Raw genomic sequence first — 16,134 nt, 5'->3', positions numbered from 1 at the left:
AAGGAAGAAAAAAAAGAGGCAGAATAATAAAAATAATTAATTTAAAAGGAAAAAAAAAACAAACAACAAAAAAAACCCCAAAACCCACACAGACAATTAAACTCCTGGTGTCCTTGGCAGCCTTGCCTGAAATCTGGCTATTTTTAGTGACATCTTGTACATAGGACTGTAAAATGGTAACCCCCCCATGTGTATTATATATTGCCTCATTATATAGTGTATATATATGTATACATATACATATATATAATATATATGAAGACTGTAAATGTTAAGACTAGTGTTCTTATTAGTATATTGCTTCACACTGAAGATTGTGTGTAACAAGCTGTTTCTAAAAGATGTTTATTTTCCTTAAGAGTTAAAAAACAGGTCATTGCATTCAGAGCGTCAATAAAGATACAACGATTGTTTTGGAAGTATGGGCGCCCCCCTCCTGGCCTCTCTTCTTCTCCTCACCTCCCCCACCCTCCCTTCTCGGGTTTTCTTTTTTCACAGACTCACAGAATTAACCGGGTTGGGAAAGACGTTTGTGATCATCGAGTCCAACCTATCACCTAACACCTTCTGATCGACTAACCCATGGCACTAAGTGCCTCGTCCAGCCTCCTTCTAAACACCTCCAGGGTTGGTGACTCTACCACCTCCTCGGGGAGCCCATTCCAGTGCCAATCGCTCTTGCTGTGAAGACCTTCTTCCTAATATCCAGCCCGAATTTGCCCTGGCACAGCTTGAGGCTGTGTCTTCTTGTTCTGTCCCTGGGTGCCTGGCAGAAGAGACCAACCCCACTTGGCTACAGCCTCCCTTCAGGTAGTTGTAGACAGCAATGAAGTCTGCCCTGAGCCTCCTCCAGGCTTAACACCTCCAGCTCACTCAGCCTCTCCTCACAGAGCTGTGCTCCAGCCCCTCACCTGCCTTGGTGCCCTTCTCTGGAGACATTCAAGCACCTCAGCATCTTTCTTAAATTGAAGGCCCCAGAACTGGACACAGTACCCAAGGTGTAGCCTGACCAGTGCAGAGTACAGGGGCAGAAGGACTTCCCTGGTCCTGGTGGGCTGTGCCAACTCCTGCCTGCTGCTTAAGTCTTCAGTTGCCACCGAGGGTTTGATCATAGGATGGTAAAATGGTCCACACTGGAAGGGACTTCCAAAGGTCATCTAGTCCAACCCCCTCCCCCTGCCCTGCAGCCAGCAAGGGCATCCTCAACCAAATCAGGTTGCCCAGAGCCCTGTCAAGCCTTACCTTGAGTATCTCCAGGGATGGGACCCCAACCACCTCTTTGGGCAACCTGTTGCAATGGTGCCACCACCCTCATAAAGAACTTGTTCCTAAAGACCAATTTAAATCTGCTCTTATCTATTCTGAAGCCACTGCCTCTTATCCTGTCACTGCAAGCCTTTGTTTTGCTAAGGGGATGCTGCAGTGTGGGGATGGGGGTTTGGAGCCAGAAAGCAGCATTGCTGGGGTGAGGAAGGGATGTTTGGGGTTCTGAATATCTGCCAGCCCTTGAAGCAAGGTAGAACCCAAAGTTGGAGTTGCCCAACCAAATCAAAGAATCACAGAACCTTAGGGGTTGGAAGGGACCTTGACAGATCATCCAGTTCAACCCCCCCACAGCCAGAGCAGGATCACCTAGAGTAGGTCACACAGGTATGCATCCAGGTGGGTTTTGAGTGTCTCCAGAGGAGATTCCATGACCTCTCTGGGTGGCCTGCTCCAGTGTTTTATCACCCTCACAGTGAAAAGGTTTTCCTTATATAAAGGGATGTTCAGACAGGGTTGGTCCTTTGTCCCCTGGCCCAGCCAGGCTTTGTGTGCCACCTGGGCTCAACATCCCCACTCATCACCAAGTCCAGCACACAGCAGTATAAATAATCAGCTTTAATAGTCTGTACAAAACTCTCCAGCTATGAAAATACCGTTTAAAAAGGCAAGGTTGGGGGGGAGGGTAGAGGGGTGCTGGGGTAGGGCAAGGGGCTATGTACAAGTGACGTTGAAGCAAGAGGACAGGGGTACCCACCAGCCCCCTCGGAGTCCCATGCCACTCTGCCATCCCTTCTCTGAAAATACTCAGGACCAGCCATGCCAGGGGGTGGTGACAGCTCCTAACTGGGGAGACTGGTCAGTACTGGGGGTGGGGGGCAGGATCGTCTGGGATTGGAGTCCTCTTGCACCCCATGAGCGTGGTTGCGGGGAGGGTCCATAGCTGCCACCATGGGGTCAAAACTCCTCCCCCCCCCAAAGTGGGGGCAAAGCCGAGCTTCCCATGCAAGACCCGCGGGAGGAGCGGGAGGGGATAGGGACAACCGGGAGAGGATGAGGAGGCCCCCACACATACACTCTGTGCAGGGTACTGAGGGGATTACTAGGGGCACCGGGAGGTACTGGATGGCACTGGGGCCAGGCTGCTGAAGCATCCCAGTGCCATGCAATACTGCGACAGTGTCACTAGAGGGCCCCACGTCCCACCACCGAAATGGGCTGGGCACAGGGACAGAGCCATGGGGTGGCCAAGCCCATTCAGGGTGCCCCACACGTGGCTGTCCCATGCTGAGAGCCTCCACTGGTATCCCCAGTAGCACTGGGCATCGCCCTACTCCTCCTCAGTCACCTACCCCCCCCAACTTAAAATCTGCTCCCTCACACCAACCTGCAGAAGGAACTTCCACCCTGGGGGGAAACTGAGGCACGCACATCCTCGTCACCCCCAGCCACCCCCCCGGACCCAAGGCAGGCAAGCGGTGGGGCTGACAGCATGCCTTCAGTCCCTGTTAGCCTGATGTGACAGTGGTGCCACTGGCCAGGTTGATGATCATCTGCTGGCAGTCGTGCAGCGTCCGTTTGTCGCCCAGCTTCTCCAGGCTGCGGGCAGCCTCGGCCAGCATGCCCACGCGTTGTCCGGGGCCCGACAGGAAGCTGGGCGGGAGGTAGCAGCAGGCCAGGAGCAGAGCTTCGGCGTTGTCCCGCGGCGTGGGGTGGCTCTCTGGCTCCCCAGCTGCGAGGAGGGAGAGCAGGCGTCAGCCTCAAGGGTACCTACCGCTGGACGCCACCAAGCCTCCCTTGGGTGCTGTGCCGTGCAGATGGGGCTCTTCACCCACCCTAGAGCAGGTGCCACCACCCAAGCACAGGCAGGAATGCCCTGTGCCCTGCCGCCAAGCATTCCTGGGGTGCTGCCGCTGGGGAGCAGTGTCCCACCCTGTGTCCCACCTGTTTTGCTTCCCTGCACTCCTCTCCTCCGCAGGCTGCGGTCCAGCAGCTGGTGGGTACGTGTGGGGCTGGCCCGGGCCATGAGCCTGGCAGTGGCTTCGTGCAGGAACACCTGGAGAAGGGGAGGACAGTGAGCAGAGCAGTGCACAGGGCACACGGGGACACGGTGGGAGGAGGTGCTGGGGGCTCACCCGGTGCATGGCGGGGCGGAGGGTCTGGGCCAGGCGCCGGAGGCTGCTGAGGTCCTGCTGGAAGCCACGGAGCTCAAGGGCAGAGGCCTGATAGAGGCAGCTGTGCTGCTGGCTGACGGTCATCTGCTGCTGCCACAGGTTGGTGCGAGTGACCAGGAGCAGGTCACACAGCAAGAACTGGACCGCCTGGGGCAAGGGGAGCTGGGTGAGTGTGGGGGATGGATGAGTGGATGGACAGATGGAAGGGTGGGGGGGACAAGGAGGTCCCTGCGGGCAGGCGTCGCTGCGCGGGACCCCCGCCGGGCTGCATGGCAGGGGCATTGCACTCCCAGTCTGACACATGCAATGCAACTACAATGCACCCCTGCGAGGGCCGGGGGCACCTCCTGCCAGGGCTGGGCGCTCCCACTCCACCCAGGGTGGGCAGCCACGCCGTCCCCAGCCTGACTCACCTTGTCGATGGTGCCCTTGGCAGGGTTGCCCAGCTCCAAGCTCTCACGCAGGCAGGCGCTGGCCTTCTCGCAGTGGTTCAGACTGGCCTGGCTCCCGTCTTGCTTGCTCAGCATGGCCCGGATGGCTCGGAAGGAGTGCAGGGCAGCGCGGGGCAGGGGCTTCCTGCAAGGGGGGGACGTGGTCACTGCAGACCCCTCCCTGGGCACAGGTGTGCCCTACTCTGTGGACGCTGGGCGGTATGGCCACGTTGCTCAGTGCTCAGTCGAGCAAGCGAGCAGAGTCCTGGCTTGTATCAAGAATACTGTGGCCAGCACGACCAGGGCACTGTACTTGGCACTGGCGAGGCCACACCTTGACTGCTAGGTTCAGTTTGGGGATATTGAGGTGCTGGAGCATGTCCAGAGAAGGGCAATTAAGGTGGTGAAGAGTCTGGAGAACAGGGCTGGTGAGGAGCAGAAGAGGGAACTGGGCTAACCAACACCTGGAGAAAAGGAGGCCAAGGGGAGACCTTCTGGCTGCCTACAACCCCCTGAAAGAAACCCAGAGCCAGGTGAGGGTTGATCTCTTCTCCTGAGGAACAAGCAATAGGACAAGAGGATAAAGACCTCAAGTTGTGCCAGGGGAGGTTTAGGTTGGACATGAGGAGTAATTTTTTTGGCCCAAAGGGCTGTCAAGCCCTGGACAGGCTGCCCAGGTTAGTGGTAGGGTCCCCACCCCTGGAGGGCTTTAAAAGCTGTGTAGATGTGGTGCTGAGGGACATGGTGACCTGGCAGTGCTGGGTTAATGGTGGGACTCAATAATCTTAAAGGCTTTTGCCAACCAAAGCAATCCTATGATTCTAAGGGCTGTGCCAACCCAAACTGGAAGGAAGATGTGTGATGAGGTGCCACCCGCCTCTTCCCAGTGTCCCCCAGCACTCACTCAGAGCTCTGAAGTGCCCGGGGCATGGTCTCCACCAGTGGGTAGAGACGCTCAGCCCCTTCCTCATCCCCCTGCAGCCAGTGAATAACTGTACCAATGATGGACGCCCACCACTTGGACACGGGATCGGTGCCTGCAAGGTGAGAAGGGACATGGGAGTGGGGTGCCCACTAGCCCTGCAGCCTCCTTACATGAAGCTCTCCACGGGGAGGGGGGACATTGCAGCCTCACCTGTGACAGCAGCCAAGCCAGAGCTGATGGAGGGCGTGGGGCTGGGCGTGCCACTGACGTTGGAGCAGCCATTGAGGAGCTGGAGGTACTCAAGAGCACTGGAGAAGCGCCTGCCAGGAGAGGGGCCGTGAGAGAGGCCACCCCCCGGTGGGTGGAGGGAGTAGAATGCCCACCCTGGCACTTACCCCTCACTCTGAGCAGCGGGGCGGCCAGGCTCGGGCATGGCCACGCAGCACAAGGCCTTCTCCAGAAGGTGCTCACGGAAGAGCTGGGTGACCTGCGCCAGAGGGTCCACTGTGGAACAAAGGGATGGTGAGCAGATACATCCCCACCCTGAAACAGAGGGCTTAGGGGTGCCAGGGGCAGTGGGGTACCTGGGTTGCCAGCAGAGCTGTAGATGGTCTCCCTTGGGACACCCTTGACAGCCCAATCACCATCAACGAAGAAGCGGTGGCCCAAGGGGTGGCAAAGCCACTGCATGGCAGGGGGCACAGCCCCACCATGGGACAGAGCTACACGCCGGGCACTGCAGAGGAAGGGACGCTGCAGGGAGAGCAGGGTGTCACAGAAGCATTTGGGGGACACGGGAGACCCCCCCTGCCCCGCGATGGAGGCGGCTGCTCCGCACTCACAGCCAGGAAGTGGAAGCAGCGGTGCAGGCTGGCCTTGACCCGCAGGGCAGCTGCCACGTAGATCTCGGCCAGGGCGGCCACGGAGACGGCGTCACCGGCACACTCTGCCAAGTTGACAGCGCTCAACGCCAGGTTGATGGCCAGCAGGTGCCCCCCAGCCTGCTTCCCTGCAGAGACGGGGACAGGGGCTCAGAGAAAGGCAGGAGAGGCTCAGGAACGGAGACAGAAACTCAGGGATGAGGATGTAAGCATGAGGGACAACGATGAGGGGCTCAAGGATGGGCACAAAGGGTTCAGGGACAGGAATGTAGCCTCAGGGATGGAAGTCTCAGGGACGACAAGGACAGGGATAGGAGTTTCAGGGACAGTGATGGGGTGCTCAAGGGAAGGCCACGAGGGTGCCCAGGGATCAACATGGGAAGCTCAGGGATGGCAATGGTGTCTCAGGGACAATGCAGGGGGGCACAGGGTTCCCATCCCCTAACCCCCACAGTGTGTGGGGCCATACCTGCGAGGTGCAGCTGGTGCAGGCGGTGGTAGGCCATGGCGGCATCGCGGGCGCTTTGCCGGACGTGGGCAGGGGGCGGCGGGTCGGGGCGCAGCCTCCCCGCGCGGGCAGCCAGCCAGCGAACCACCCAGAGGCGCTGCAGCAGGTGCCGCAGCAGCGTCCACAGCAGGCTGCAGGCCAGGTCCCCATGGGAGGCAGGCAGTGGGCGCCCCAGGGCCCCCAGTGCTGTCCGCAAGTGCTGGGCACCCTGGGCAAAGTCTCCCTGGCATTGGAAAAAAGGGGTCACAGGGGACAGCAGCAGGGGTGGGACCGAAGGGACAAACTATAGAATGGTTTGGATTGGGAAGGACCTTAAAGATCATTGTGTTCCAACCCCTGCCACAGGCAGGGACCCCTCCCACTAGAGCAGGCTGCTCAAGGCCTCATCCACCCTGGCCTTGAACACCTCCAGGGAGGGAGCAGCCACAACCTCCCTGGGCAACCTGTGCCAGTGTCTCACCACCCTCACTGCAAAGAACGGTGACACTCTGCACAATGGTGTGGAAGGGGCTGGGGCTTACCCGGTCGAGGTCGAGGTCAGCCTGCCGGCGGTGTCGCCAGAAGAGGACAGAGGGCTCGGAGTGGGGGCGGGTGACAGGCTCCCCAAAGACGAAGAGCCGCACCACCGCCCCCAGCACCAGCAACGTGTTCAGTGCCCAGAAGGCCAGTGTGGGCCACAGCCACTGCGACCATCCCCATGGCTCCTCTGCGTGGGAAGTGGTGGAAGTCAGCAGCACCCCACACTGTGCACACCCCAGGGTCTCCATTCCGGTAGCCTCCACCTCATGCCCACCCCAGGAGCCTCCAATCCAGTGTTGTCCATTCCAATCACCTCTACCCAACAGCCTCCGCCCCCTCTCCACTTCAGCATCCTCCACCCCAGTCATCTCCCATCTCACTCCTACCCTGTGAGCTCTCTGCTGATGGCCTTCACCCCATGTCCACTATGACCACCTTCACTCCAACAGCCTCCATCTCAGTGTTTTTCAACCCATGTCCTCCCCAACAGCCTCCACCCTCATGGTCTCTGCCTCAACAGCCTCTGGCCCATGCCCACCCCTATAGCCTCCACCTCAACAGCTCCATACCCACCTTGACAGTCACCACCCCATGCCCATCCCAAAAGCCTTCATCCCAGTGGCTTCCACTCTTTGCCAACACTAACAACCACCATGCTGATAGCCTCCATTCCAACATCTGCCCCTTCAAGAATTCCCACCCCATGGCAGGGCTTACCCATGGTGCTAGACTGAGCCATGATGCTCCTGGTGGGGCCGCTGGTACCCGGGTTTCCCACAGGGCCTGGGGCACCGGTGCTCCGGAGGAGGGAGGCCAGGGGGTTGAAGGAGAGGCAGAGGAAGACGAAGGCGCAGAGGGCCATGCGGGAGCGGTCCAGCATGCCCTGGCTGCTGGGTGAAGGTGGTGGCTGCTCCTGCTTCATCTGCACAGGGAGAGCTGCCATGAGCCCCAGGGCATGGAAATGGGGCACAGGCATGGGATGTAGAGCATGGAGTACAGGGCACAGGCATGTGGCACAGAGCACATTTTGGGGTACAGTACACAGGACATGGGTGCAGCAGGCCAGAGCACTCCAGAAAGCCCTCATATGCCTCTCTGCAGCCTCAAACTGGGCAAGGAGCAGCCTCAGAGAGCAAAATCAGCTTTCGGCTCCTTTCCCCATGCCGGTATCTGGCACACTTTGCTCTTGGTACCCGCAGTGTGATGCAGAAAACCTCCTGCCCACTCAGAGACCCCACACACCTTGCCATGCTCACAGAGGGGACTGTCAGGCTCCGAGTCACTGCTGCTGTTGCTGCTGGTGCCGCTGAGTGAGAGTGGGCTGCTGTGGGATGGCGAGCCCACATCTGAGGGGGGTGGTGTCAGCATCTCCACCACTTCTGCCTTCACCACCTCCATGGGGGTCTCTGCCTTGGGCCCACTGCTGCAGGAGGCCACCAGGTCCTTCAGGGACTCTGTGAGGAGTAGAGTGGAGTTAGAAGTACTGGCAGGGGTAAGGCAGCTGTGGTGCCAAGGCTGAACCCTCCCTAGGACCTGCCCTTCCACTCACGATTCTTCTGCATGGCCATCTTCAGAGCAAGGTTCTCCTGCTTCAGCTTCTGGTTGTTCTGCTGCAGGAAGCGGATGTACTCGATCGCCTTCCTCAGGATCGCAGACTTGTTGAGCTGCCAGCAGACAGGGACGGCTCAGCCCAGATACTGGGCAACGTCCCCCCTTTGCCCAGCCCTTGTCCCACCTCACTCAGGCTCCCACCTTGGCCTCGGTGCCCACTACTAGGTCCTTGAGCTCCACGATCTTGTCGTTGATGGAGGAGCGGTAGCGTTTCTCGATAGCGTTGTGCGCCGTCCGCTTCTCCCCCCGGCTCTGCACCAGTGCCGGCTTCCCGCTGGGTGCCAGCCGGTTAATAGGCAGCTTCTCAGCATCCACCACCAGCGGCACTGTGGCCAGGATGGTCCCTCCACTCACCAGTGCCTGTGGGGATGGGCAGTGGTGTTGATGTGGGGTCCCCAAGCATCCTCCTGCCCCAGAGCTCTCAGGTGGTGAGACCTACCGGCACCTGCAGTGGGGTGGCAGAGCCACTGGTGCTGGGGGCCAGGGTGGCAATGCTGGAAGTCTTGGCACTGCCAGCGTCCGTCTTGACAGCTGTCAGCAGTAGGGAGTCAGCCTTGATGAAATGGGGCTGCAGCAGGACCTGGGGGATGGGGGAGGGGTCAGTGGGGCTGCTGGGCAATGGAACCCCCTCACTCACACCTGGCTCTGGGCTTACCGGCACCGGCTGGATCTGGGACGAGACGGGTTGGGGAGCAGCGGAGGCCAGGAGCTGCTGGGGTGCCACGCTCTGCACTGGGCCAGGCAGTGCCACGGGCTGGGCTGGCTGTGAAGTGGGTAGGGGACTAGGCAGGGTCTGCCCCGCACCCCCAGGCTGCACAGCTGGGCATGGAGCAGAGCACAGCATTACCAGAACAGGCCTACCCTGGGCAATCCCATCCCACAGGGATGCATCCCTCCCACTTCAGCAAGAGTTCCCCCACAACAAGCCCCCACCCAGGGACCCCCTAACCCTCCACACACCCCCAAATCCTCACCAGAGAAGTTGTGCTGGTTCTGGTAGCCCACCAAGGGCTGAGACTTGAACTGGTTGGGGGATGCAGAGACAAAGCTGGGGGCCAGCATCACACCGGGCTGGGGCTGGCTGCTGGGTACGGCCACTGGCTCCTCCTTGACACCCGAGGCTGCCGCTGGCAGGAGTGGGGCTGGGGGCTGTGGGGTGAAGGTTGCCATCCCAGGGGAGCCTGTGTAGACGCTGCTGGCGGGGGCAGCAGGGGGAGGTTTGTTGGGCCCCATGTAGGTGCTGAGGGTGCCCGGGGTCGGGGGGAGCCCCGGAGGCATGGCGGTGTCAGGGGCACCAAAGGGTGAGTCAAACAGCCCCGGGAAGTCATTGTCAGGCGTGTTGATCAGCTGGAGCATGTCTGCAAAACAGCCCCCCCCGCACCGTGCCATCAGTGGCTGCCTCAGCCAGGCACTTCCAAAGGGGACCCCCAAAGCTCTGGGGGTCCCCAGGCTGTCCCCACACTGCCCAGCCTACAGCTGAGGATGAAGTTCTCCATAAACCTGGGGCAAAAATACCCAAGAGCCCAGGAATCTGCTGTGCCCTCCTAGCCACCCTACCAGTGGGGAAACTGAGGCACGGGACTCAAAATGTTGGTGCTATGGCTGGGCCACCAGCCTGGTTCTGAGGTTGAGGCAGAGAGTGGCCTGCACCAGTTTGTTTATCTATCCTGTTACTGGAAACCCCAAAACCCTCTAAGTATCACTCGGAGGGGGTGATGGGACTGGGACAGAGGGGTGGCACACCCAGGACATGCCAAACCCCCATGCCAGGCATGCCTACCTACAGCACCTCAGGATGGCAGCTGGGTTAAATCATCTCAGGGTGGGAGTAGAGGGTCTGCCCCACTCATTGAGACCTGCCTCAGGACGTCGCCACCAATATGCCCAATGCCCATGCCGAGGTGTTCCCAGACCATCCCACCAAATCACCCCAAGATGTCCCTGTGGTGGTACCTACAGGCACACAGACCTTGGATGTCCCCACTGCAGTACCCCAGGGAACACAGACTCCAGCATGCCCCCACCACAGTGCCCCTAGGCACAGAGACCTGGAGGTCCACAAACCCCTAGATGCCCCCACCATGGTGCCCCTAGAGTGCCCAGACCCCAGGGTACCCCCTTGGTGGTACCTCCAGGGCACAGAACGCACTGCAGAACCTCCAGGCACACGGACCTTGGATGTCCCTGCTGTGCACAGCCCTCGGGGGTCCCCATTGCAGTACCCCCAGGCATCCCTCCCACCCCTGGGGTGCTCCCCCTGAGGTCCTCACCCCCCAGACACCGACCATGGGCTGCAATAGCCCAAGAGGAGCCCCAGCAGCGAGCCTGCCAAGCGAGGAGGGGGCTACCTTCGCAGGTGCACTCCATGCCAGAGGGCACTGCGGGGATCGCAGGAGCAGGTCGTGGCCCTGGCTTAGCCCCACGCCGGCCGTGTGGAGGCGGAGGGATGTTTTAAAGCCACGTTCTGGCCTCCTCCCCGGCAGCGCTCACCCTCCCCAGCGCTGCCCGCGCCAGGCCTGGAGCGCAGCCGGCGATGGGGTGATGCGACTCGGCCAATCGCCGCCCTCCGCCCCCAGACAGCCCCGCAGCCGCGCCAAGGTGAGCCCGGCAGCGGGTTACTGCCGGGCACCCTGCCGTAACCTGCCAGGCCACCGGTTACTTGGTGTCAGCCACCGTTAACCCCTTCGCCCCATCGCCCCCCGCCATGCCCGGCCAGCCCTACAGGGTGCTTCTCGCTGGATGGCCGGAGCCCGCAGGAGATGCCCTGCAACAACCTCGTGTGCCCGCCAAAAGACATCCAGCCCTTGGCATCTCTCCCTGCACACATGGGTTTCCTCCTTGGGGGGATCCCCAGCCTCAACTCCACCTGCTTAAGAGACCCCCTCCCCAAGGCTCCTCCGTGATCCAGGGGCAAGTGTGGGAGTACAGAGAGGGGATGCAGCTTCCTAGTCACCCTGCTGCCCATCCACAGGAGTAGGCATAGATCTTCCAGCCCACCCACCAGATACTTCTGTGCTGTGGCACCTGCTGCCACCCATGCCATGAGCATGGTAGCCAGTGGTGCCAGTTGTCCACCACCCCACTACTTCAGATCACTGGGAGTCTGTGTGGCAAAGCCACACAGCTGTAGGTCCTGCTGGGCACGGGGCACTCACACCCCTGGATGCACATCCCACAGTCAACCTGGAGTGGGCACAGGGATAAGGGACAATCTGTGGCCACCCAGGAACCAGTGGCAAACAGTGTAGGGGAGGAACCATGGAGTACAAGGTGGCCAGAATGGTCGTGATGCAAAAGGGCATGGCAAAACCCCAAGGTGGCAGAGCTTCATGCCAAAACCTTGCCAAAGGAGGCAGGTGGCACCTGGATTTGCAGTGATCCACCTTGATTTCCATTGGGATGAGTCTCTAGCCCTGGGATGCCACCTCCAGAAGAAAGCTCCCCCTCTACAGAGCAGGCATCAAAGGGCTCAGCCAGCCTGGTGCCTGCCTCACCACGTGCTCCACTAGCTCTGCTGGTCCACATCGGATGGCACAGACCGGCAGAGCCGGTGGAGCATGCAGCAAGATCAGGCACTGGGGCTGGCCAAAGGCTAGTAACCCAATTCTCTGGCTAAAGCCACGGTTACACCGCACCTGGCATCAGCAAGACCTCGGTCCCATGGTGGTGAGGAGTAGGTGCACTTGGGGAGTAAGTCTCCTTGGGTACTGGGCACTGGGTCTCCTTGGCAATAGGTCCCCTTGGCACTGGGGAATGGCTTCCCTTGGGAATGAACCCTCTGAGCACTATCTCCATCCCACGGAGATGGGTCCCAGCCGCAGGGAAGCTCCGTTCAGCCCCAAGGGCCGCTGTAGGAGCCTACTCCCTCCCCCCCCCACCTCTTCACCCTATCCCGGTTGGATGGCTCGGGGAATCCAGGCGTCCTGGAGGGAATGACCGGGAGTAACCCCGGCGGTGATGTCACGGAGGAGGCGGGGCTTGAGATGACACCATGCTGAGGACGGGGAGGGGGGAGGGAGCCCGTCGGGGCTCTCCCAGCGCCGGTAACTCCAGCGCGGGGGGCCTGGCGACCTGCACCCCGCCAACCCCGGCACTCTGCTCCTCCCCGAGCCCCCTGCCATGGACCAGCTGTCGGTAAGGGAATGAGTCCTCTACAGCTCGGTGTGTTCCCACAGCCACACCAAGCTGGGCACCGAGGCCCCTTCACCGGCCATGCACCTAGCCCCGGTTATGCACCTAACCCGCTCCCCCCGATCACAACACGGTCCCCGGTTCCATGACCATGCACCGAGGCTGATCTCCCCGTGCCCGGCCATGCACCGAGTCTGGACTAGCCGTGCAGCGAGCTCCAGTATTGCACCGAGCACAGCCGAACGGCGATGCACCAAGCCCCAGTTTTCCCGCCAGCCCGGTCCCGGCCGTGCACCGAGCCCCGGTTTGTCCCCATCCCGGCCCCACTCGCCACTGCCCAGGTCGGGACGCACCGTCGATGTCGCTGAGCAGGGCCGTGTCGATGTCGCTGGACCCGGAGAGGCCGAGGGACGGCGACAGCCCCTCCAGGGCCGCATCGTCGAAGCCGAGGGCGCTCATCCCGGCGGCAGCGGTGGCGGGTCCCCGGCTGCGGCGGCGGCTCTAGGAGCAGCGGGGCCGCCCGCCCGCCATGGCCTCGCTGGCCCGGGGAGAGGGAGGAACGGGACGAGCCGCCAAGTTGCTCCCGCGAACCGTGCCCAGACCTGCTACCGGGCAGGGGAGGGACGGCAGGAGGGAGGGATGGAGGCGGATCCGCCGCCGCGGCCCGCCCCGGGGCCGCCTTCCCGCACCGCACCGCTGCGTCGAGCAGGGACCCCCGGGCCGTACCGGAAAGGCATCTTTCGGCTAAATCAGCCAGGGAAGCCTTGGCTGCACCGGGCAGAGACCCTCTGGCTGCACCGGGCAGAGACGCTCTGGCTGCACTGGGCAGGGACCCCCTGTCTGCACCGGCGAGGCAGCCGGTGGCAGGCGGTGCAGCGGGAGCAAGGCAGGCTGAAGCTCCTGAGCAGGGCAGCAGTGCCTTGAGAAAGTCACCAAGCCCTTGGGACAGTCAGCGATCCCTGGGGATAAGCACCAAGTCCTAGGAACAGTCGCCGACGCTTGGGGACAGTTACCGGCCCGTGGGGACAGTCACTGAGCCCTCAGGACGTCGCCCAGCCCTTGGGACGGGCACCAAATACCTGGACTGGGAATTAAAGACCACTTAGCTCAGTCGGTGCACACACGGGAGCAGGCAGGAAGGACCAGTGCGTGTAGAGAAGGTGGTGGCCATGGCTACAGATGTCCCCAGCACCTCGTGGAGGCCACGTGCCAGGGTGAGCTTGGGACACTGTGTCAATTTTCAAGGCTCTTATGGGTCCTGGCACAGTAGCAGGCTTTGGACATCTACTTTTTTCCCTCCCGGCTGTGGGGTCCAGACCACATCCCAGCACTGTTACCAACTATGGCATGGTCCAGGGTGGGAGACTGCTCCCCTGGCTCCATTCAGGGGATGCCAAAGCAGGTATGCTGCCCTGTGAGTGTCAGCTGAGCCCGTGCACCCTTCCAGGCAAAGGAAGCTGTAAGAACCAGGCAAAACACTGGTGCCATTGAGGGCAGCCCTGTGGGCACCCATGGGTGGTGAGTCTCAGAGTGGAGAACCTCATGCCAGAGCGACCTGTGCCACCATGCCCTGCAGAGCTGGGGAGTTTGCCTCACTGCTGGGAACAGTTTAGGAAAAGGAATTGCTCTCCAACGTTATCCCTCTTCAAGTCTGCCCTCCCCTCTTTGCACCACCAAGCACAATCTGAGGGTACCTGTGAATTAACCCTGACCACACCGTAAACACCTGCCCCTAGCCTTGCTGGCTCCTGCGTGGTGGTACAGTGGGCAGCCCTGTGTCATAGAGGGATGTTCTACATGACACAGAGCACCCCAGTGTGACATGGAGCTCACTGGGGATGACACAGAACATCCTGTGTGTGTGCACATGGTGGGTGGCAGAGCCAGGGGCACACAACCTTGCTAGTCCCTCTGCACTCTCACCCCAAGTTGAGCTTTCTGGAGCTGGGGACGTTAACCTGTGGCCAAGATGGACTGAGCCCAGCGGGTCCTGGCTCAGCTCCGTGCTGATGGCTGGGACAGCGTCACCCACATGCAGGCCACTGACAGCTGCTGGGACATCTCTCACCCACAACAAACACTGTTAGAGGCAAACCCTCAGGATATCCCCAACCTGCTGTTGGGTCTGCGAGGGTGAATGTGTTCTTGCCCCACATTTTTACCGGGGTGACCAGGGAGAAACTGGGCTGTGTGGCAGTGGTAGGGTTCCGTTTGCTTTCAGCAAAGCCCTTGCAGCAGTCGGTGTGCTGCAGGAGAGAGCAGGTTTCAAGGCTGGGGAGATGGATGTGCCGTGGCCCCGGGAGACTTTAGGGCACCCTCGTGAGGGTCACCACACCCCTAAGAAGCCAGGCAAGACCCAGGTGCACAGCCTTCCCCACGAGACATGGAACGGGGGAAACATACAGACGTGGCTTTGCTTTCACACAAGGGGCAGGCAAAGCCAGGCTTTGCAGGGCACATTCCCTGACCCTAAGGATCCCTGCACCCCAGGGACCCCCACATGATGCTTCCCCTGCTCCGGGGGACCCAAGCAAACACTCAGCATCCCCTGTGCAGGATGGAAGAATGGAGCACCCTCGGCAGCTCGCTGCGTTTGGAGGCCGATGGATGCCAGGCGGGGTGGGGCTCCCGGGGGTGAGCGTGGTTGCGGGGTAGGGAAAACCCCGCCCGTAGGACCAGGGCCACGGAGCCAATAAGCGCGGCGGCCCGGAGTGGAGTGATTCTGCATCACGGCTCAGGGCCCGCGATTACATCATGCCGGTCCTGCGGGGATGGCAGCGGGGCCACGTGGTTGCTCCAGAGTCGCTGAGACGTTTTTCCCGGGCGCAGGCTTAGGAGGAAACCACAGGGATGAGACAGAAAACAAACTGACCCCAGGGTGTGTGGGCTTTGGCCACCGAGCCGGCCGGGCAGGCTCGAGTGGCTGCGGCGGGCTCGGACGGCTGCACAGGGCTCGTTGGCAGCGTGGGGCTCGCTGCTGGCACGGAGCATTGTCCTGAGTCGCAGTGGTGGCAGCGACAGGCTCTGCGACGCGCTGTGCTTCATCTGCAGAGCACAAATGTGACAGCTTCAGGCTCCCTGCATGGAACATCTCTCATCCTGCTGCCCCAAAATGCTGTGCCCCAGATGGAAACAAGACCATTCCCCCGCACCTCCCTCCCCTCCCCACCCCCGAGATGGATACAAGCTCTCGGGACATCTGTCACCTGCCAGAATACCTTAACCCTGCTCTGAAATCAGCCAAGCCCAGGGCAGCCCCACTCCCAGCCTCAGCATCCCACATGCTTCAGGGGTTTGTTTTGCTCCGGCAGAGCGTGGCGTTAATCATTAATTAGTGTTGCAAACAGATTGAAAGCCTCTTCTCTCCTTCTCTACCTGTAACTCTGCTCTGTCAACTACCCCTTCCTGAGCCGCGGCTTGGGTAAACACACAGCTGGGGCTGACAGCACTCCAAAGCACAGCACAACCCCTGCCCCGGGGTTATTTACCCCAGAGTGAAATGGGGAAAGGCAAACGCTCGCGTGGTCACTTCCCATTCACACCAGGATCAGTGCCCTACTCTGAAAAGCCCTGACACAGAATCACAGAAGCACAGCGTGGCAGGGGACCTCTGAAGATCATACAGTCCAACCTGCCCGATAAAGAAGGTTGCCCCGGATCACAGCGTCCAGGTGGGGTTGGAATCTCGCCA

General features: G+C 60.7%; 1 protein-coding gene across 1 annotated transcript; it reads right to left on the bottom strand.

Annotated features, from left to right (window-relative positions):
• Positions 1-1,866: 1,866 nt before the first annotated feature.
• SREBF1 (sterol regulatory element binding transcription factor 1) lies at positions 1,867-13,056 on the bottom strand. The gene is made up of 19 exons (XM_064153560.1): positions 12,797-13,056; positions 9,287-9,670; positions 8,968-9,131; positions 8,752-8,892; positions 8,454-8,672; positions 8,251-8,365; positions 7,944-8,155; positions 7,419-7,623; positions 6,704-6,888; positions 6,144-6,405; positions 5,636-5,802; positions 5,378-5,546; positions 5,189-5,297; positions 5,004-5,113; positions 4,773-4,905; positions 3,851-4,013; positions 3,399-3,584; positions 3,208-3,319; positions 1,867-2,995 (listed from the first exon to the last, which is right to left on the bottom strand). Exons 1-19 carry the CDS (start codon positions 12,900-12,902, stop codon positions 2,772-2,774), a joined length of 3,366 nt encoding a protein of 1,121 aa, XP_064009630.1. The 5' UTR covers positions 12,903-13,056; the 3' UTR covers positions 1,867-2,771.
• Between the last annotated feature and the right edge of the window lie 3,078 nt (positions 13,057-16,134).

Source organism: Pogoniulus pusillus, chromosome 13 (genome assembly GCF_015220805.1).
Source record: "Pogoniulus pusillus isolate bPogPus1 chromosome 13, bPogPus1.pri, whole genome shotgun sequence".
NCBI lineage: Eukaryota > Metazoa > Chordata > Aves > Piciformes > Lybiidae > Pogoniulus > Pogoniulus pusillus.
The sequence above is the reverse complement of the archived record's forward strand: the minus strand, read 5'-3'. Positions and strand labels throughout refer to the sequence as shown.